Source organism: Dreissena polymorpha, chromosome 9 (genome assembly GCF_020536995.1).
Source record: "Dreissena polymorpha isolate Duluth1 chromosome 9, UMN_Dpol_1.0, whole genome shotgun sequence".
Lineage (NCBI taxonomy): Eukaryota > Metazoa > Mollusca > Bivalvia > Myida > Dreissenidae > Dreissena > Dreissena polymorpha.
The window spans coordinates 3,461,409-3,483,332 of NC_068363.1; the positions used below are offsets into that span (position 1 = coordinate 3,461,409).

The 21,924-nt window shown below is 35.0% G+C and overlaps 2 protein-coding genes across 2 annotated transcripts in view; one reads left to right on the forward strand and one right to left on the reverse strand.

Moving 5' to 3' along the window:
- The window catches only part of LOC127843796 (short transient receptor potential channel 4-associated protein-like), a 42,256-nt gene extending 32,757 nt beyond the window's left edge, over positions 1 to 9,499 (reverse strand). The window contains exons 1-4 of the mRNA XM_052373595.1: positions 9,362 to 9,499; positions 4,847 to 4,966; positions 4,429 to 4,542; positions 2,359 to 2,419 (exon numbers count right to left, since the gene is read on the reverse strand). Of these exons, the coding sequence (XP_052229555.1) occupies positions 2,359 to 2,419; positions 4,429 to 4,542; positions 4,847 to 4,966; positions 9,362 to 9,463 (397 nt within the window). The 5' untranslated portion in view covers positions 9,464 to 9,499. The remainder of the gene's footprint in view (positions 1 to 2,358; positions 2,420 to 4,428; positions 4,543 to 4,846; positions 4,967 to 9,361) is intronic.
- Positions 9,500 to 9,711: 212 nt separating this feature from the next.
- On the forward strand, positions 9,712 to 12,254 carry LOC127845616 (uncharacterized). The gene is made up of 2 exons (XM_052376631.1): positions 9,712 to 9,818; positions 10,125 to 12,254. Exon 2 carries the CDS (start codon positions 10,283 to 10,285, stop codon positions 12,068 to 12,070), a length of 1,788 nt encoding a protein of 595 aa, XP_052232591.1. The 5' UTR covers positions 9,712 to 9,818; positions 10,125 to 10,282; the 3' UTR covers positions 12,071 to 12,254.
- Positions 12,255 to 21,924: the final 9,670 nt, after the last annotated feature.

Genomic DNA, 21,924 nt, shown 5'->3' on the forward strand with positions numbered 1-21,924 from the left:
GTTCTTTTGTCATGTATCAATATATTTGATATATAAAAATCATAGACAGTTGCCGCGTACAACAAATATTGCATACTGAAAACAGGGATTTACTCTGTGGCCAATATGGACATTACCATTAAAAGGGGCTACATTATTTACACGTTATTTTTCTCACCATTTTGGTTCCTTTGATTTGGGAAAATTCGCAACATTTTGACTAAAATTGGGAAATTTGTATTGTTGCTGTTTTGCTAAAAAATGCTTCAAATTGAGAATGTAAGTGTTTCAGTATTATTTTACTAAGGTTGAACTTATATAGCTGAATGGGAGATGAACAAAATGTTAAAATCTAGAAATTTGGGAAACCTTCAATTAGAAATTTTAGGTCCCATTTGGGGAAAATATATACTTTTTTCCATTGGGAATGGGACTGAATACTGAACTCACTTTTTAATGACAAAAAACACTGTTATATCCCCAAAGACGCCAATAATATTTATTGTATATTACCAGTCTGCAAAATTAGACACATGCTGGATGTCCAAGGTGTCTGATATTTAGTTTGGGCCTATGAAAGTAATTAAATTAAATATGATTATTTAAGTTGAATGGGTATTTGCATGTAATTTTTACTCGGATTATTTGGAATTTTTCTATTAATTGGGGAAAAAAGACAAATTTTGCTACAGGAAAAGGTCATTTCAACGGAAGACAAAGGCCTGCAGTCACTTATAATTGAGTTTTATAACAAAATATTCCTTGACAGAGGTCAACATGATATTGCCTTGATTAATTTCTAAATGTTGTTTGCTGAATACAGGTATTATAATATTTTCATTTGTGTTGCATGCTAACTCCAGTTTAAACATATTGATTTAGCCTATTAATTAGAGACTACTATCTTATGTATAGACATTTACTAGGAAGAACCAGTATTTGCTGTCTTTTGGAGAATATCCTGAATGCAACTACAGTCAATCTTGTGCTTGCGTCCACTTGAATTAAGCGACTTTTGTCTTATGCGACCACTTTAAATCCCGCCTGAGCGTTTTAACTATATTTTCATATTGTATTAAGCGACTTTTGTCTTACGCGACCAGCGACCGCTAATTTTATTGTATTTTGATGCCCTTGTCTTGAATTAAGCGACTGCTTTAAGGTAAAAGTGGTAAATCTGTTGATCGTTCAGGGACAAATCAGTGTTGATTGTTTATCTAAGCCGATAATGTGAATGATTAACCTTTGTTTTGATTTCACACCTGCCATTTTCCTTTGTCCCGATGACCGGTTCTGACCGGTGTTAATGCTGACTGCGTATCAATTTTTGGTGTCGAATTATACAGTGAGATATTGCCAACAGTCTACGGGTTAAAGAGTTTACTATCTGGGACATTAAGTGACAAATTTAATCGCCGATTTTATTGCAGAAACAATGCACCGACGCGACAAACATTTTCACAGTGTTCTCGAGAGGTGTAAACAATAAACAAATAATCGGTAACATGTAGCAAAATCTGTTCATTAAAAAATGTAATTGTTATTATGCTAATTAGTTTGTGTTAGCAAATTTTCCAATCAGGTGTGTTTATTTAGTTTTCAATCAAGGTGTTTTATTTATTTCCCTATGTACCATAATCGAGTCAGATATAAATAAGCTTACATGCAGAAATTAAGATGTTAAAACGGAAAGTAATAACGTTAAATGAGAAAATTCGGGTATTGGAAGTGTCAAAGAGTAAAAGTGCACGTAAATTTAATCGCGAATGAGTTTGGAGTCAGAAAAACCCATTCTCCGTGCAAACCATTTACATTGTATTTAGAATTAGAGAGAACAACTACAACTTATTTCAAGTAAAAATTTGTTTTATTCATTTTATTTATATTTAGATTCATTTGATTACAAAAGCAGAAATCGCTGTGTCAAAAGGAGATAATCCGATATCTGGAATTAAAATCAAAGAAATCACAAATGGCCTTTTTTTATTTAAAGACAATTTTATTAAGAGACCACTTTTGGTTACTCCCTTTATTGGTCTCTAAATACAAGATTGACTGTACATGAGGAAAACCATGTAACTAAAGGTTTAAAGGTTAACACCATAGCCATTGTGCAACTTCAGGGGTTTCATTATGTTTTAAAATGGGCTGATTATTTCCAAAAGAATGAATTTTAATGTAACTATGTATTTAATGAGCAGTCACATTTTGTAAAAACAAAATTAATCAAAATAACAGGGTGATTAAACTAAACTCTGCTAGGTCTAAATGAAACAACTGCTGATCTGTGTGACCAGCCTTTGGTGTCAGAAAATATGCGAAATGCTTTTACCTTAAAAAAATAATCGGTTACGAATGTTTCCTACAAAGAATGCAAACCTGATCTTCCACTGGTGAAGGGTGGAAACAGGGATGGCTGCATGAGTATTCGCACTAGGATCTGCAGAACATACCAATTGTCACGTAATTACACATTGTTTAAGAAATAATTCGTGTACGTTATAGTTTGTTGTCGAATAACCCACGGCCAGAAGTTTAGATGCGTAGGGATTAAATCACGAGTGCGAAGCACGAGTGATTTGAAACCACGCATCTAAACTTCCGGCCGTGGGTTATTCGACAACAAACTATAACGTACACGAATTATTTCGATTCTAACAAGATTTTTACTAAAGATTTATAGAATGTATCTTATTTTTCTTGCATACTATTTTATGTGAAGCTCCGCCCATAAAAATAGCTTTCGGCTGTTCTGTCGATCAGATCTCCGCCCTCAATAACAGCCAAACTGGATGGAAAAAAAACATTTCATTTCTCACGTTTGGTTAACTAAGAACAACAGCAACTTGCGTAAACTAACATGTTTTCACTAACGCAAGAGTGTTAAATCTACAAGAAAACAACTCCGATTCGAACTTCAGCCATTTTAGTATCGAAGCAGCAGACTAACACCGTGGGAAATTGGGTCAATTTTACGCATTCTGTTCATAGCGTAGTAGTTTGTCACGTGACTTTCATTCATAAAATACCGGATTATTACGCTGGTGGAAAATGTATCGGCATGTTTTGTTTAGCTCAGCGCGTGCTTTCAGTGTATAAGCTCCGCCCATAAGTTATTGCAGAATAACCCACGCTTGATTTCCTTCTTTGTCTATAGAAAACAAGTCAAGTGCCGTGTTAGAATCGTTGATAACACACAGTAACAACCAAAGTTCATTTCTGATTTCATCGCGATTTATTTATGTCGAATATTTCTTTTAACACAAAGCCTGCTAATGTACACGAAATACAATTTTACAGCGCATCAGCCAACATGGCCGCCACGTCAAGAAGACGTGACAACTCTCCAAGTTCTTTTCAAATCTAACCGCAGACCCTTTTTCTTTCTACTACTAACTAAAACACTGCATTTTATCCCCAGGTTAATTTACATAAAATCTACTTGTAATTTCCATTGGTCACCAAGGTCTGGGCTTATTACGGATTGGTTGACTTATTAGAATGTTCTAGAAGGAACAATCTATTCATGTATTTACTTGCTTGCCAAATGCACTAAAATCTAATCAATTTATATTGGTATAGAGTAATCCCTTTATAATTATCAGTGCCATAACTTGTGTATCCTTTGCAAATAAGGCTTTCCGGTGACCCTTTCATCTGTGCTGTTTTGATGACCATGTGTGGGTACTATTAATCTCGTGTCTATATGCTGACCCTGAACTCATTGTTAAGTATATGGTCCTTCGATTCTTTTATCTAAATGACTTTTCATTTTATTGGTCCCAATTATACCCCATTCTGGGTGTAAACGTATTTGTGTTCTTACTTGAAATAAATCTTAAATCAGGTCTTAGTTTATGCAAATATCTCCCAAAAATGTATTATTAAATTCTCAAACTTCATCTTAACATTGCATGTACATATTATTGAAATATCCCCTTATTAATTACCATCATAAGAATAAACTCATAAGAATAAACGATATGTTATAAGCTGTTACATGACACAATACACACCTGGATAGAACATTGTTATATAATAATCTACACTAGTAAAGCTTCAACAACAGAATCAGGTGATGTCAACTTACCTTAGAAATAAATTAATGAAATGCCTGGAAAACATATGCAAAATATTTATTATGAATAATTACGAATGAAAATTGGCTTGAATTTATCGATGTCTAAACAGATAAGTATATAACTGAAATGTGTTAAGATATTAGCAAATGCAAATTCGAAGCAATTTTCTCACGCAATTCACATGGCACAGTTCCTGTTAAAACCACAACCATAAAATTTCACACTATTTTAAAGAAATATTGATGGTATTTTCATGACAAACTTGTGCATTTTGTACAGCTGCTGCATACCAGTGTTTAAATTCGGTTGTAATTGACACCATGTGATTACTCAGCAAACATTGCAGTAAGCACCATATTAGCCTCACCTCTACACCCCCGTGCTTATGCAAGCTGACTGCGTATTTATTTTGTTCCTCATCAGAACTGTCGTCATCCTGGCCTCTTCGCGATTCAAAGTTCATTAAACGACCCAAAATCACCTGAAATAAATGTTTCCAGCTGTAGCAATTCAGTTTTTCTTTTTAAATATTTTTTTTCTGACTCTTCCTTCGTTCATAAAAAGTAAAAATAATATCTTAGTACTCTCCTTCACTTTGCAGAGGAAATAACATACTCTGGAGCACAATAGCTTAAATGTATATTCAAAACAAATTATGATCTTTACCTGAGCACACAGCTTCTTCTTTCGCCATTCAAAATTAAATTTTGGTGAATACAAAGTGTTATGTATAATGCTCGATATGGAACAAATATTATAACAACCTCCCACAAGGACAATCATACCTTCAAATCTTGGAAGAACTTTTCCTTATCACAGTCTGGGTCAAGACTATTTTCATCTAGGGCCACAACCATACTTGCTACTTCTGCATCTGCCACCAGCTCCAGGATGTGTTTTGGAAGCTTAATTTAGAAAAAAGTATAATGTGTAAAGTATTAACCGCTTAACGAGTAACAGTTTATTTTGAAGTGAATACATAAACCATCAACAATAACAATACTGGATGACTTTTAGCAGCGTATCAACCCTGTGGTCAAGTATGCTTTTTGCAATTTCACATAAAATTTTCTACCAAGCAGATATTTTCCAGTTATTTACCTTCTAAAAGTGAAAATTTGTTAAATTAATTACACACTTTTTGAAGTTTCATTTCAGTTTGGACAAGCTATATCACATCCATATTTGACCATAGATCTACAGGTGAATTTAGTGAAACAGGATCCTTGCATAAGTTGTCTCCATGTGGTGATAATTTACGGCATGTCATATCATAACTAATTGGTTCGTGGTTCTCGAAGGCGATGTTTCCCGCCAAATACACCTGAGCAATCTGCACAGGCTATAAGGGACGACACTTTCAACTTCAATGGTATTTTCCATTTTCAGTTAAAAAGAAGTTTCTTCTAAGATTCAGTTTTAATATGATTTCAATATTTCTATGTTTTGTATGATAAATAAAGGATATTTTTTTATTTATTAAAATAATTCTGATATAAAATAGAAATAAACAAAGTTTCTTTTATTTTCATTTTATGCTGTTATATCAATAGCAGAATGAACTCAATGGCAAGAAGATTTTGTCAATACACATAAATGAAAAAAATCTCATATTTAATGATGAACTCAATGAAAAGTAGATTTTGTCACTACACACACAAATGAAAAACAAGGGACAAAATTGTCAGAAAACCAGGTTTTCATTGTGAAAAAAAAATCTGATAAAGGGAGAAAACTCAAACTGAACTTTTGAAATGACCAAAAAAAATTAACCCCCTTTGTAAGTGTTTTTTTTTTTTAAATCTATTTTTAGTCGTGGCGACCTTGACATTGGAGATATTGACGTGATTCTTTCGTGGGACACACCGCCCCATGATGGTGAACAAATGTGCCAAATGATTTTAAAATCTCACAATGAATGACATAGTTATGGCCAGGACAAGCTCATTTATGGCCATTTTTGACCTTTGAACTCAAAGTGTGACCTTGACCTTGGAGATATCGACGTAATTATTTCGCGCGACACACCGTCCAATGATGGTGAACAAATGTGCCAAATGATTTTAAAATCTGACGATGAACGACATAGTTATGGCTCGGACAAGCTCATTTATGGCCATTTTTGACCTTTGAACTCAAAGTGTGACCTTGACCTTGGAGATATCGACGTAATTATTTCGCGCGACACACCGTCCAATGATGGTGAACAAATGTGCCAAATGATTTTAAAATCTGACAATGAACGACATAGTTATGGCCCGGACAAGCTTATTCCGCCAGCCAGCCAGCCAGCCCGCCAGCCAGCCAGCCCGCCCGCATTCGCCAATCTAATAACCAGTTTTTTCCTTCGGAAAACCTGGTTAAAAATCTAATGATGAACTCAATGGCAAAAATGATGAACTCAAATGATGAACTCATGGCAAGAAGATTTTGTCAATACACACACAAATGAAAAAAATCTTATATTTAAACATGCAATTTCTGACCATTTAAGACTCTTTTTCGTTGAATTCAATTCCTTTATCTAAAATATATCGATTCCGAAAGGAGAACTCAATCAGAAATTCATAACTAAATCCAGTTTGGTCCAGATGTATGTGCCTTCATTGCACATCACATATATGCTTGTGTCCAGCAACAAACATTAACCCCTCTTGCACAACTTCAAAGACATCATGTCAGATATCAATCACATTCTTCTTGGTAATCATATCAGCCCATCAGCACTCCGGCATCAAAATACATGCTATCCCAACCATAATTGTGCATGTCACAGATCAATAGTGACCTATCTCAACGACCGTAGCGCTGTATAATATAGAACATGTAGTTATATACAGCATAAACTTCTTGTTTTGAAATAATAGAAGAAGATTCCAAAAGTTTTTGTAATGCACTACCATTTTTTAAACCAAAAGTAAAAATCTATGTATTTTCTGCCCTACAGTTTTTATTCAGCAATCAAATATTAAAGCCAACGCAGGCTTTTTCCGCCCTATGCCACGGGTCCGAAATTCGGCCCCATTCCCAATGCAAATCTGGTTGTTTTTTTCCCAATTGAAAAAAAAATTCCCAATTGAAAAAAAAAAAAAAAAAATTTTTTTTTTTTTTTTTTTTTTTACCCTTAAAATATATAAGTTGACCTGATCTGGTGTAGAAAATAGAAAGTATTGCATAATTAAATTATCTGTTGCCTTGAATTTGTTTTAAAAACTGTAAAATATGTTAATGATTATTTAAGACTTTCCTTATTTTCCTCAAAATCCGGCGCTTCGCACCATTTTTTTCACCTCATAAAAGGCCAAGCCTTTTCACCAAATTAAGATTAAAAAACCTGCACTTATCACACATGTTCATAATATTTTGTAAAATTTTAAAAATAAGTTATCCAAATAGTCGTTATTTACCAGTTAATGGCTTCTTTGAAATATAAGAAACACTATTTATATGCAATAATTTTTCCCAATTGAGCCAATTTTGCGAATAATTTTTTTCCCAAAATGGGCTTTTTCACGACGCGAAATTCCCAAAATTCCAGTGTGGCGTTTTCCCAAAATGGAGCAGAAAAAGCCTGCAACGCTTTCCTTGAGGAAGAATGACATTATGTTGAGTATACTCAAACCCGGTTGAGTCGCGGGTCGTTTTGACTCGCGGTATCTCATTAGCGCCCTCTGGATTGTGTTTGTAAACAAACCTGCGTGACCTACTTTTGAAATCTGACAGAAAACATCCTTTGCTGCCAGTATAAATACATTTTTGGTAAGTAACTACCCAAAAACGATTTAAAACATCATTTTAAACCAAAATTATGTAAAAAGACCCATATGAAAATGAAATTTCCCTTTCAACTTTTTCACTTTTTAAGTTCGTCTGCTTGCGGTTGCTTAGGTCAGACACTATCAATGTTATTCTCTTTGTGAAGGTGTTACACACCACCGATTTTTAAAAATTAGTTCGATAGGTCAGGCTCTATAAACACTTCGTTGATTTTGAGTCATACTCATCTCTTGAAAGTGACACAGATGACGTATGCTGTGTGTGTAAGAAAAGTAGTCCACCTGCATTGAGAAAGGATGTTTCGGTTGTTTTTGTGAAATGGGGTAAATGTAGTGTGTGCACATTGGGTACATCTGAGTCTCTGCACTGATGCACATTTTTTGAGGCGAGATAGCTTCTTCAGGTGTCCCCATTGCGCAGAAGAATGAATGAACATGAACAGTTATTTGAATATTGAGAATTAAAATTAGACACTGCTTGAACATAACTGTGATATTTATTTTATTTGATGTCTTAAATTCCATATGTTCTAATTTTTATATACGTTATTGATTGTTACTTTGAATGGTATGTACGATCTTTATGTTTATTCATGTTAAATTTAATATGAGTGTCGTTTAACCTATTTACCGCGAGTCAACCGTGAGGGAAAATAAACAACAATGGCGGACAGTTGTGTCGTTTTTATTGATACCGCAGTTAAAATTGAAGGATTTTCGTCATAAAAAGGCTATTTTCCAATGAAGTTAAGTCAGATATGTTTGTCTTATAAATTATTTATCTGATATTTGAAGATGGTTTCTTGACACAAATGAATATTCCTTAAGTACCGCGACTCACCCGGGTTGCAGGCTATGAAGTCTTCTTTCCGCGATATGATGGAACTGTAGTGTATTGACATTTCAGAAACTGCATTAAAGTAGTATCAGCCCTTTTTAATGTTTATTTCATACATATTTAAAAGACAAGTGCATGTGTTTGAAGGATGAGTTAAAATTGTAAGGAACTTGTCACACAGGACAAGTGCATTATTGATGTATTTTGTCCCCTATGAGTGCATTATTGATGTACTTTTGTCGCCTGATTCGAACAAATCTTTATTATAATTTTTTAGATATCTCTGCATTTCTAAATGTCAATAGTTTTATATTTAAGCTATATTTAACATTGAATTCCAATGTAATTTCAGTGTGATGTTAACAGCCTACTGAATCTTGCAGAAGATTCCGGGACATCATGTGTTTCATTTTTGTGAATTTATTAGTTTTGATGTTCAATTTAATTTTAAAAAAAAACAAGAACACAAGAAATGATCAACCGTTATCAATATCAATAATCGCAATTTAAGGTTTAAACAAAAAACTAATCAAAATTGAGACATTACCTCAGCGAACCTCAGATAATACTTGCCGGACAATATTTACTCTTACCCCTCCCAGTTTTAATACATTATAAAATGCTCAACTTAGTTGTTTTTTTTAACGCTCACTCTCTTTACGATGTAAATTCATTTGCATGTATACCTGACTTAATCGTTGGTATGATGAACCCGTGTACTGCCATTGTTCGTGCGACCAAAAGACAGAATTTCTACTAGGTGCAATCTGAGTTTTCTTTCGGAACATTTTTTTCTGAGCGGGTTAGAAATTTTCTGCGCACTTTTCCTGCGCATGTTAAGAAATAATCGCTTGTTGCAACAACAAGAAAATATTAGGGTATTTTGTTATTTGCTTTCCATAAAAGGCTTCAGTTATTGAGATAATACTTCAATTGAATCAGATCTTGCAATTCAATTTCAATCGTACCGAAATTAATACCAAAATAATGTTCATAACTTATCAAACTTCTTATTGATGTAAGCGACTGTTTGTTTGGGTTTTCGTCTGTCAAAAGTTGTTGCTACTGTCGTAAAGACGTATTGAGAATGTGAATATATTACTCATTTACAAAGAACAAAAGTATGGATAGAGATGTTCAAAAGTACGTCTTTTTTAACATTTCAGTCAATAAGGATAAACTGATCTACTTCGACATTATAATAGCGATGTATATATCATTTGAGCTTCGAAGTTCGATGTGCATAATTCAAGTAGATAGGCTGTGTTAAAACCAATGGATTAATGTGTTAAATGTCTAAATCGAACAGAATGCGATATTGGATTGTAAATGTAGCACATAATAGCAGTTAAACGACACCCTTCTGTGTACATTCAATAAGTGTATTGCGTTATTGAAATCTATTATTAATAATGTTCTGATAGATCTATTATCCTATGTCATTCACAGATACACTGTTGACAGACTGAACACGTCTATATTGGATTTAAAGCATTCAACACTTAACGCTTTGAGTTGGCATAGTTTTGATGGATTGGAGGCCAAACATAATGGAAATTCAATTTGTGTGAACGTTTTTAATTTTTGTGTCAAGGTGTGAGCTGAAAATGTCTGTTAATGACCATGATATAGAAAATAGGGATACAACAGATTCTTTGATTGATTTGAGTGAAGTTGCTAAATATGTTGAAGAGAAAAAGAATACAAAACCATTTTTAGCAGACTGGGCGGAAGCAGTAATAGGCTGGAGATCTTCCACGTCCCTTGGACTAGTATTAGTAAAAACCTCCAGTTCGGGCACCAATGTAAAAAAGAAGAGGACAATTGATAGAGCAGTCACCGATTTACAGTATGGGATGTACAGTAATCCCGGCGACGATTATTGGTGTAATAATAAGCAATCGGTGGACCTCAAAACGGGTGTAAAGTGCATAGGTGAAGAGATTGAAACTTTCCCAATACCGCCATGGAAATCCAATATAGAACATGGAACATATCGGTATATTCCTGATAACGGAAGCTATAGAACTATGAAGTTTATGTATGACGACCGAAAAGAGTGGTACACAATCAGAAAGAAATATCCTGAAAAGGTTTCCACAGCATGGCACCAGAATTGCAAACGTTTACAAAGGGAACTGCGTAGGCAGTTGCGGAAGGAAATGAGTAAAGTTGAAAAGGAAAATCAAACAACTGCACTTAATAATTCGAAAGGAAACTCTGAACCAGTTAGTGGATCTGACACAAATAGATCTTCCACTGGTAATACAGGTATAGTAAAACCCATTATGGTTAATTCAGTAGAGCAGGCAGCGCAGTCAAATCCAGAAAATAGTTCACAAAAGGCAGAAAACAATATCGGACATGTAGTAATCAACACTGGTCATGTAACAAACACCGGATATGTAACCAATAACATTCCAGAATCAGCGCAAATGGAGTTACAACAGCATAACGACGGTGTCACGGGAATTCACTTTGGATTAGATTATTGTGTAAGACCAGTCGTTAAAAAGGAGACACGAGTTCGAAGTACGCACTCGGATGGGGCGCTGAGCCAGTTTAAGAAGTTGAACACAATTCGCGAAAGAGACTCCGAACCCCCGACGCCTATGCCTCAATCGTCAATACCGTCGGGCGGCCAGTTGCTGAAGTCGTTGAGTGATCTTTTCATTGAAAATTTTTCGTCACGGATAAGCGCGCTTGATGACGAAATTAAAAAGGATTCCAAGTGGTTACGCAAAAATGACAATGAAATCTCCAAATTACATAATAGTCGTGCTAAATACAGGGAGCACACGCGACACAATTTCAAGGACAACACTGCGTCAAACGTGACACCGCGAATGCCGTCAAAAACGGAGACCTTAGCAAGCGACATCTTCAGCGTCAGACCTGTTGCGCAAAAAGAATTAAAACCGCTGGAAAAGACGAAAGGATTCGCTAAAACGAGCAATCATATACATGGCGATTATCCGCACGATTTTCCATTTTCATACAATGGTAGTAACAATAATATTATGAAAGCATATGTACCTAGAAATAATTACAGGTCTGATATGGACAATGGAACGAGTGGCAATAAATTTGCTGTTGATAGCTCAAAGCAAGAAATGTTAGATACACTCACGGGTACGAAAATCAATACGCAGAACAATAAAAAGCCGTCAAAAGGTTTCTCGACGCCGTCGACAATCACGCTATGTGATAACACGTCCACTTCACATAGTCACGGTCAAACTAGCGACCAAAGTGCTGAAAAGTTCAAACAGGTCTCGGTACAGACAGAGAAAAAGCAGGCAAAACGAGAACCCATTCAAAACGTCCCCGTCCTTTTGCCGGAAATATCGGGGAAACGTATGGAGGTTGCCACTGTGTCGCACCGACTTTTGTGACAGCGGCGCTATAACTAGTAACAAGTGTTAATCAAGTTCTTGCGTATATGCCTATTAAAGTATATGTGTATCATTTCTTAGCGTATTACTTATAGCACTATTGTATATACTCAAGGGTTATGTCTAACTTATTAAGTCGTTCTAAAAGATATATGTTATAGCACGATTAAAATGTCAAATCTGCCTTTAACGTATTTAGACTTTAAAATCCCTGCCGTTAATTAAATTAAATACCTATACTTAGTTGTACGATATTTGACCTTCTGCTAACGACTGCATTGTGTTCAATGTAACCATTTATTTTTAATCACATGCATTGTTAACTGTTTTAAGTTAAAACTTTGTATCTGTCATGGTATTATCGGTTTTTTGTATAATAGTTAGATGGTTACAACTCTTTAAACCCCGTAGTTTAAAAGCACATATCAGCGCCGTAGCCACGCTGAGGCACACCGAGGCAGTTGCCTCGGCTAAAATTTGCAGAGCAATGTTGAGATTACATGGGAAAAAAAGGAAAATTTATGTCAAAGAATAAACTCTATGTAAGAAATTGAGTCAATTTAATGAATTTAAGGCACTATGATCACAAACAAATATTTTCATTGAGTACAATTGGCTCATGTTGAGGCAGAAAATTAATTCATTTTAATAACTTCTATTGATGCCAAATGTCTCAGCAAAATGAAATTAAATGATTAGGAAAATCCGTATATTTAACAAAGCGTCGCACTGTACACTTCGATGTTACAATCATTGTGGACATCGGAACGTACCGAGCGAGGATCGGGTGTTTTACGGCCAGGTCTGGGTCTATTTTGGACCTGGACACACTTCGGGTGGTTGGCGTTTTCGCCTTTATTGGAATTCTCCTCTTTATGGCCGGCGTATGGCCGGCGTCGAGTTTAATCCGGGACCGTTTCAGGTGGTAAGAATCTTTGTTTAGATAAGAATTTTCAAATTATGATATCCCGCGTATTAAACTTTTTTTGATATAAAGAAGTTCAAGTCTTTTCTTTTAATAGTCAATGAAGTTGATGATAAAACTGTAAACTGACGGAAAATGATGACGCAGTGCTAAAACAAAATGCTACACAAGAAAATTGAAAAAAATGGCCAAAAACTTTACTGATTTCAGTTAAATATTTGTACTCCTCATTATAAGTAATATGCCCCTGTGACGAGATCGGTAAGGCGTCAGACTTTGAAATTATTGCTCACTATTATATTGTCACTGCGTTGGTTCGAATCCCAGTAGGTCCGTGTTTAAGTAAATTCCATCCATGATCCTTTTTATATGTGTTTATGATTGAAAACGCTTTTGATTTAATGCATTTAAATATTTCATTAAATAGCCCTATTGTGCTTTCAAGCTCTAAATGGAAAAACAAATCGTCCACGAATTTTTTCACGGTGAACTTGTCTGAACTACAACAGCAAGTTTGCGGAAGCTGATTTGATGTTATCTTAAAAATTAATATTTTTTATTGGTTCTTGTACATGTGAGCGGAGTTTTAGCGCATTGCTAAGGCTTAAAACGTGGACACGTTCTACTATGAAAGAGTAACGGCTTAATGGCATCGCTTTAATGTTTGTGCATAAACACATTCCAGTTGATCAAAACAAATTCTAAAAATGTGGGATTCGACTGGATACAGGAGAGTTGAATTAGCGTTCAATAAGATTGGTATTTAAAAGTTGAAGAATAATAAAACATGTTCATGAAACATTATTCGCTAAAATGTTTGATAGATCTGTTTCTTCATATTATAAGGTAGATCTATTTTATTTTAGTATTTCAATAATAAATATGTAAAGCACATTCTATTATCCATATACATACTATGGCTTGTATGAGAGAGCTGTGTCTCAATTTTTTGTTTCTATCTGACTTCAAATGAAGTATATGACTATTTTTCTGTAGTTAAGTTTGTTACATCATTGTCACTTCAAACACCGTTTATGGTACCAGAATATAAAATTGACAATGAACTTGTAGCAGATTTTTTTTGTTAACTTTATTGATACCAAATGGTAATATATAGCGTCCACGATTCCGATAATTTAGGTATAAAATGTTGTTTAAAAGGCCTTTAAAACGCACCAGAGACGTTCTAGGGATAAAAAAAATATCCGGGGAGGACCCCCCTAGAAGGACCTTAGATACTGCCTCGGCTTAAAGTTGGGTCTGGCTACGGCACTGCATATTTGAAAATGTGCTGAATAATTGATATTTAAATCTACTTGATCAAATTAGTGTAGTCACCATTGAACTAAAAGCGCCTTAAATGCTTAACTGCGATCAATAGTAGTTCAGTTCTTCATGTACATGTGACTCGTTTTAATATGATAACCTCCTGAATCACACTTGTGGGTTTAGGTCTAGGGCACTTAATTAAGATTGGTGTGTTTTTACCCAGATGCATAGACTTTCAGCTGTGCAACTACAAAAAAAATCCGAAATATTTTATTAGTGTAAAGTTATAAACTCATGACCAAAAATTTGTAATATCTTGTCTGAAATTGACGAAATCGAACAATTTCCATGTCGTGCTGTAAACTTATGTTGAGTGTCCGCCGTCATTATGTTTAGTGTATACGTACTTAAGCGTTCGTATGGTACTGCAGATCACGTGCATTCTCCTGTAGGAATTGGGAATGTTTTCTGACCAATAAAATTCAAACATTTGAATTTATCTGGGGGCAATATATATATATATTTTATAAGTGTATTTAACTGAAACATTTGACGACCCAAATGGTAACAAAACATTACTTTACACACAAATAAAAAGCAGAATAAAATTGCCATTTTTTGTGCGCACACACACGCACGAAACTTGCACTAACACTTATTTGAGCAATGTTATTCGTTTTAATGTTTCTACTTAACCACTATGACTCGATTGGTCATGGTCGTCTTAGATACTACTGTTACGTATTTCGGATACTCTTAAGACAAACAAAAGTACGGAAAATATACTAAAAGTACCCCGGAGTATTACCGGATGCCTTTAAGCTTTTTTGCAGTACCCAGGGTACTTTTACATAGTACATTAGCCGACAAGGACCATTAGGCAAAACTTGGTCACATTTCTATGCATGCAATCTTCAAATCGTTGTTAACCGGCTCATAAACAACGAACAATTGGTTATTATTACTAAAACCGTTCAACGAGCGTCTACATGAATTTTACATTTTTTCGATACATGTGATGAAAGTAGAAAAAAAACAATACAATTAATTACTGCATGGAATTTGTATTCATCAAGAACACAAAATACACATGTTTTTGCTATGTTTACTGCATTAATGCGCATTTTGCAATGCATTAACGGTCATTTGTGTATATCAGACTGTAATGATCTGCATCATAAACATATGAACGTGTGCCTTTATTCTCGATATTTATTAGCAAAAACATTATTTCGCAATCATCGCTCCACTCAAATATACACATTCGAACAGAATTAAATTAATTCTTTTTTACAACCAGACCATGCATTGATTAGAAAAAAAAGACAACTTGTCAACTAATGCGCTGACAGGAATGCGATAAAAAAAGTACTCGACGTTTTTAAATTAACTCGAAGATTGCCACTCAATGTTATATCTTTGAAGCGATACGCAAAACGATTGCAATTTTGCGCCGAGTCTATTGATTTCGAGATTACAATCTTTCATGAAGGAAGGGTACAACGACCCAATCACCGACTAAGGTATTAACTTGCTTTGTTATCCGTGGTTCAGCTCGCTTAGTCAAAATGTATTTTTCAATGCACCCGAAGGAGGGAATATAGTGATCGCACTGTCCGTCCGTCCGTCTGTCCGCCTGTCTGACCGTCACACTTTGCGTTTAGGTTTCGAAAAATGCTAATAACTTCTATCAAAGCGTTTATAGGGGGCATATGTCATCCCATGGTGACAGCTCTTGTTTCGTATTTATAAATGATGACAATCGTCGCCAAGAACTCTTTACTGTCGTTATGTAAAAGAGTTTTCATATGTTGGTTTGTTAAACATCAGTTATACTGACTTTGGTAATCGTGAAATTGAATGGTACGTTGTGTTTAGCCAAACAATATCAATATATTAGGCCTGCTTGTTTACAATTGGCCTGCTTCTTCGATGCAAACGCCGCACGTTTGTTCATTCGGAGAACAGTTTTTCCCTCTTTAACTGGTGTACATCTTTACTCACGAAGTGAAATTCAAAGTCCATGGCTCTTATTCATATGTGTCTTGTTCTGATAAAACTGGGCTTAATTCATGTGCGTAAAGTGTCGTCCCAGATTAGCCTGTGCAGTCCGCACAGGCTATTCAGGGACGACACTTTCCGCTTTAACTTGATTTTCGGTAAGAAGGGACTTCCTTCAAACTAAAAATACCATAAAAGCGGAAAGTGTCGTCCCTGATTAGCCTGTGCGGACTGCGCAGGCTAATCTGGGACAACACTTTACGCACATGAATTAAGGCCAGTTTTTTCAGAACAAGACACATATAAGTATGAACAACTTATGCCCTATCGAAGTGACTCTGTCTTGATTTGTGAGATTTGCATGGAAGAAGAAACTTAATTCTTTCAAATACCGTTTTGTTTGTGACTGCCTTAAACTGGCTAAATATTTGGCAACTCGTAATGTGTTTGCATATTCCTTCGCGTGTTTTTCGTCAACTATAAATTTTGTATTATGACAAACATTTGAAAAATTGACACGCGGATGTATTAATTTGTTATCTTGAAGTAATTAAGCTATCAAGCTTATGGCAGTACTGTTATTTGCAATCATGCTTATTACAAAACGAGTTCGTCAAACCAGTATGCCAATACATTTTCCTGTCATATTAATTAATGTTTATCGGAAAACTGCCTCTTGTTAGAAGCTTTCTAGGATGTAGTTTACGAAATCAAAGCGATTTCAAAATGAAAATCGATGCATTAAATACCTCTATTGATTAACATATAAATTGAACTGATTAATACCTTTTGGGACACTAAAGAGTCGTGTTCTGAGAAAACTGGGCTTAATGCATGTGCGTAAAGTCCGCCTTAATTGGATTTTTGCTAAGAAAAGACTTTATTTAAACGAAAAATGTCATAAAAGCGGAGGAAAGTGTCGTCCCTGATTAGCCTGTGCGGACTGCACAGGCTAATCTGGGACGACACTTTACGCACATGCATTATGCCCAGTATTCTCAGAACACGACTCAAATGTTTTAAGCTTATTTGTTGCTCGGAGGTCAACCTAAATAATCATTTGCCACGCAGGCTACACAATTATGAAAAAGACGTTTGAAATAACATAATCAAATAAATTAGGGGAGGTAGGCGATCCTGTTTGCGTTAACTCGTTTTTTACTCTACACAAGTTATTCTCACAACGACATAAATCTCCCAAATATCTGACCAATTTGTCTTTCTCGTTTTATACAACTCATTTTGCCGAATAAAATATAATAACACGAAGCAAAGATTATGTTCAACTGAATAAGACCCACCACATCCTCATCCCAACAGAAAAATAGAAAAAAGTAAAGGGTCGACAAAAAGAATAAGCACCTTCTTCACCCCAGGAAACCCGATACCTTGTGAGCAGTGTTAAACCATTGGAGCAGTTTTCGGTATTTTACCATGAACTAACATAGGGTAAGTTAATTGGAAAAAATAAAATTTTCCAAGTCCAACTGTGTATTAACATTGATAACAAAGGTATTGGTCTACATGTAGAAAAAAAATCCTGACAATTTTTTTTTTAAATTAGCGAAATGTGTCTCCCTGAAGTAGAAGATCGGGCAAAATGGGCCATGTTCAGGCATTTAGGGGAGCAAGCCACTACAATAATTAAAGGATTTATACAAACTTACAAATGTCTGGCATAGCCTCTCAGCAGGGGAAACCAGAAAACTATTTCTTGTGGAGAAATTTGCGTTTTTAATGACCAAGTTGGGAAAACATGGATACCATCTGGAGAAGAAAAGGAAACCTTATATGAACAGTTACTTTATAATTCTTTTTGATGACAAAAAACCCTAATTTCCAGCCATTTTGTTGCAATTTCCTTGCTTTGTAGAGGCCTATAGTAAGTGTATGTGGGCAAATATGCATACAAATGTACTTTTAATACAAGGCTTGCTACCTCTCCCCATTTTAACATTAAAAAAATGAATTTTAAACGGGTATCTATAAATTGTTGACTTTAGTGTATCCAATTTTCCTATACAACTCGCTCACAGTGTCCATCAACTGTTTAACTTATTTCCATCTGTATCCCAAAGATTGTGCGTAATATACTACGTGTTTAACGGGTCTTTTGGTATCAACTCTTTTCAGAATAACCAGATAAAAGAGACAGTAAAATTTGGAATGAAACAAGAAAAAAGCCAACTTGAAATCCAATATAAACACAAGTTGAAGCGACCAAAACACTTCGATGTGCAATAAATCAACAAATACAAGTGTCGGGTTGTTTCATAGTTTGTTATCGTCGAGCGGTCATAGCCAAATACATAGTTCATATGAGTTTCTGTCATACTGAAAATATAAGGTGACCGAAAGAAGTTTGTTATGTGTTGCAAAAGCCATGTTTGTTGTTAATTTGTATACTGTACCATTTCAAAATAGAAATGAGTTAACATGTTGATACCTTACTATCGAACAGGCTACTTAATGTAACTTGCAGCACGATGCATTAAAATTATGGCAAATTTGATTTGAGAAACAAAGTAACGTTATTTTCAATGCACCATATTGAATATGTGAGATCGTTAGTGCGGAAGCACACTAATGTTACTAAAAATTCACCAAGCACTGGTTTAACCAATATACGTACTCGAAAATACCACCAAATTTCCACCGACAGAATCGAAGGTTTATTAGTTTATTAACGTCTCTTCAATACACAAGTTTTACAGCTATATACATATACGAGTCATTCATTATATTACAAGTGTATTGTCACTCAATACAGAGTTATAAGAGACAAATCTCTACTTAAAACATAAACAATTAATACTTAACACAATAGGAAATTAAAATTCCAACTAAAACATAAACTTGCATATCTAAGCATACCCACACACACATACTCACACGCACACACACACATACACAAACACACACACACACACATACATACATTATACATATAACATTTGTTATGAAGCTCATCATCAGGCAGATTTACATGTGGGCACCACACAAATCTGACACAACATAAGTCATGCTAAAAATTAAGAAAAGTCTTACAGATATACATGTGAGCATCACTAAAATCTGATAAAACATAAGTCTTGCTAGAAGTTAAGATAATGCTTACAGATTTACATGTGAGCATCACTAAAATCTGATAAAACATTACATGTAGTATTGCTAAAAGTTACGATACAGCTTAAAATGCTATTTATACAAAAGATGTGTTCGTGTATTTAAGATCATATGACAGGTCTTGGCGCTGACTTTAACCATGTCTTCATTTGATAGTACAAACACTAGTTTATCATTTTCACACAGTGCGTTAAAGGTCTGTTAATCTCATTAGCTTTAGAGATAAGGTCAATCCTAACAGAGTTGTAGGCATCACAGTGAAACAAAACATGGGATTCATTTTCAATATCTAGCTTACATAAGGGACAGATACGTAGATTTTCTGGAATATTCTCATACCTTCCAGTCTCTAATCTAAGTTGAGCAATTCCACATCTAAACTTAGCAAGAGCAGATCTATGTCGTAAGGGTAGTGTAGATGTAACGTACGTTTCTACAGCAAATGTTTCTTTAAACTGTCTATAAGTTCTAAGTTTATTAATCCCCCTACCAGATGGCCCGACTTCAGCATTAACATCATTTTTCCATATGCTAACATATTTATGCATGGTGTGGGACAACCCTTGTTCACAGAAATCACTCAGGTTACTGTCACTACAGTCATTCAATGGATGTAACAAACTGAGTTTTACAATCAAATTGCCAATTCTTACAAGTTCTGCTACTTTTAACCAAACAGAATAAAAACACTTTTTATTCATTTTACCACTGTCCATATTTACAAGTCTATACCAATGGTGTGCAATAGATTTCCACTGTTTAACATGTGGTGGTTGCCAGACAGTGACGCCATACAAAGCATTTATAGGTGTGTATCGGCCTGTACCAAGGAAAAATCGAATGGCTTGACTTTCTACTGCATTAATACACGAAAATGATTTAGTACCCCAAATGGCGCACCATATGAAATTATAGGCCAGACAGTAGTATCATATAGTTTGGTAAATACTTTATATGGCAAACCGCCCGCCGATTTACATTTAGCAATTAGAAGACCAAGTGCTCTACCAGCACTGTGTGCCACACATTTAGCAGTGGCACCATAATCTAAATGTTCATCTAATAGGAGACCAAGGTAAATGTAAGTGTTCACAACTTTCAGATTGTAGTCACCACATGTAAATGAGATTGTTGTTCTATTTTTACACTTAGGTCTAAACTGCACTATTTGGCTTTTAACAGGATTCACAACAATACAGTTGAAGGAACACCATGTATTTAAAACATTTAACATAAATTGTAGATCCTGCTCATTATTAGAGATAAGAACAATGTCGTCTGCAAAAAGTAATATCTAAATTCTTTCATTATCACTAATTGGTATTCCTTTGTCAATGGCTTTAATTGCAACAGCTAGATCGTTAATAAACAGATTAAAAAGTAAGGGTGACAGGCCACAGCCCTGTCGAAGGCAACATTGAACCTCAAACTCTTCAGTATAGAGGCCATTAACTCGTACACATGATGTTACATTATTATATAACGATCTGAAAGCTACGACAATTTTACCATTAACACCTATCACTGTAGTCAACTTATTCCACAAAATGCCTCTTTCTACGAGATCGTACGCCTTTTTAAAATCAATAAAGGCACAGAAAGTAGACTGCCTTAAACGCTTTCTTGTCTCAATAATTTTAGTTAGAGACGATAAATGATCAACTGTACTCCTATTTTTCCGAAAGCCATTTTGCTCATCAACAATGACATCATTATCCTAAGAGGCTGAGACCATTTTGATATTCTGTCATTTAAAATGGAGCTATACAATTTATACATGGAACAGAATAATGCAATGCCTCTGTAGGACATGGGGTCTCGTAATCAGTTGAACTTGACTTAGGAATGGGACTTATAATTATTTTAACCCCACTCAGATGGTACTATGCCAGAGTTAAAACAAACATTAAAAAGAATATGTAAAAAAGAAACACAGACATCATTTTTAACACATCTACAGGTATTGAGTCATTACCGCATGCTTTGCCACGCTTTGCTTTTATAAGGGCCTTCCATACTTCAGATAAAGTTATATTTTCATTTAAACTTTCACAATTTAGTATGTTCCCAGCATTGTTATTTCCTAACCATGATTGGTATAAGAGAGAATTGTTTCTGTTGCAAAACAGACTGCTAAAATCTTTTTTTTCCATTTTGGCAAAACTGTGTCAATATTATCTGATATAGAGCCATTCTCACAGACAACTTCTAAATGGGATAGCTTTATTTCTAGACAGAGCAACACCAATTTTTCCAATGGATTTCCAAAACTCCATCTGATTCTCTTCACATTGAGATGCAAGATTAGTTTGAAATGAGACCCAGTATGCAAGTTTACTTTTCTGAACTTCGTGGTCAAAAGCACGTCTTGCCGTTACAAACAAGTATTTATTTCGATGTTCAATTATACAATTTTCAGCGTTTAAGCATAAAAACGATGAGACTACCAACATTGTTCCCGTTGTGCTGACGCACATTAATATAATACAAAAATTATTAAGCCTTTAGTCAATACCGTAACGCATTGAATTCA

What these genes read in the sequence shown, in the direction of transcription:
- LOC127845616 (XM_052376631.1), top strand. Translation starts at nt 10,283, where the DNA reads ATGTCTGTTAATGACCATGATATAGAAAATAGGGATACAACAGATTCT.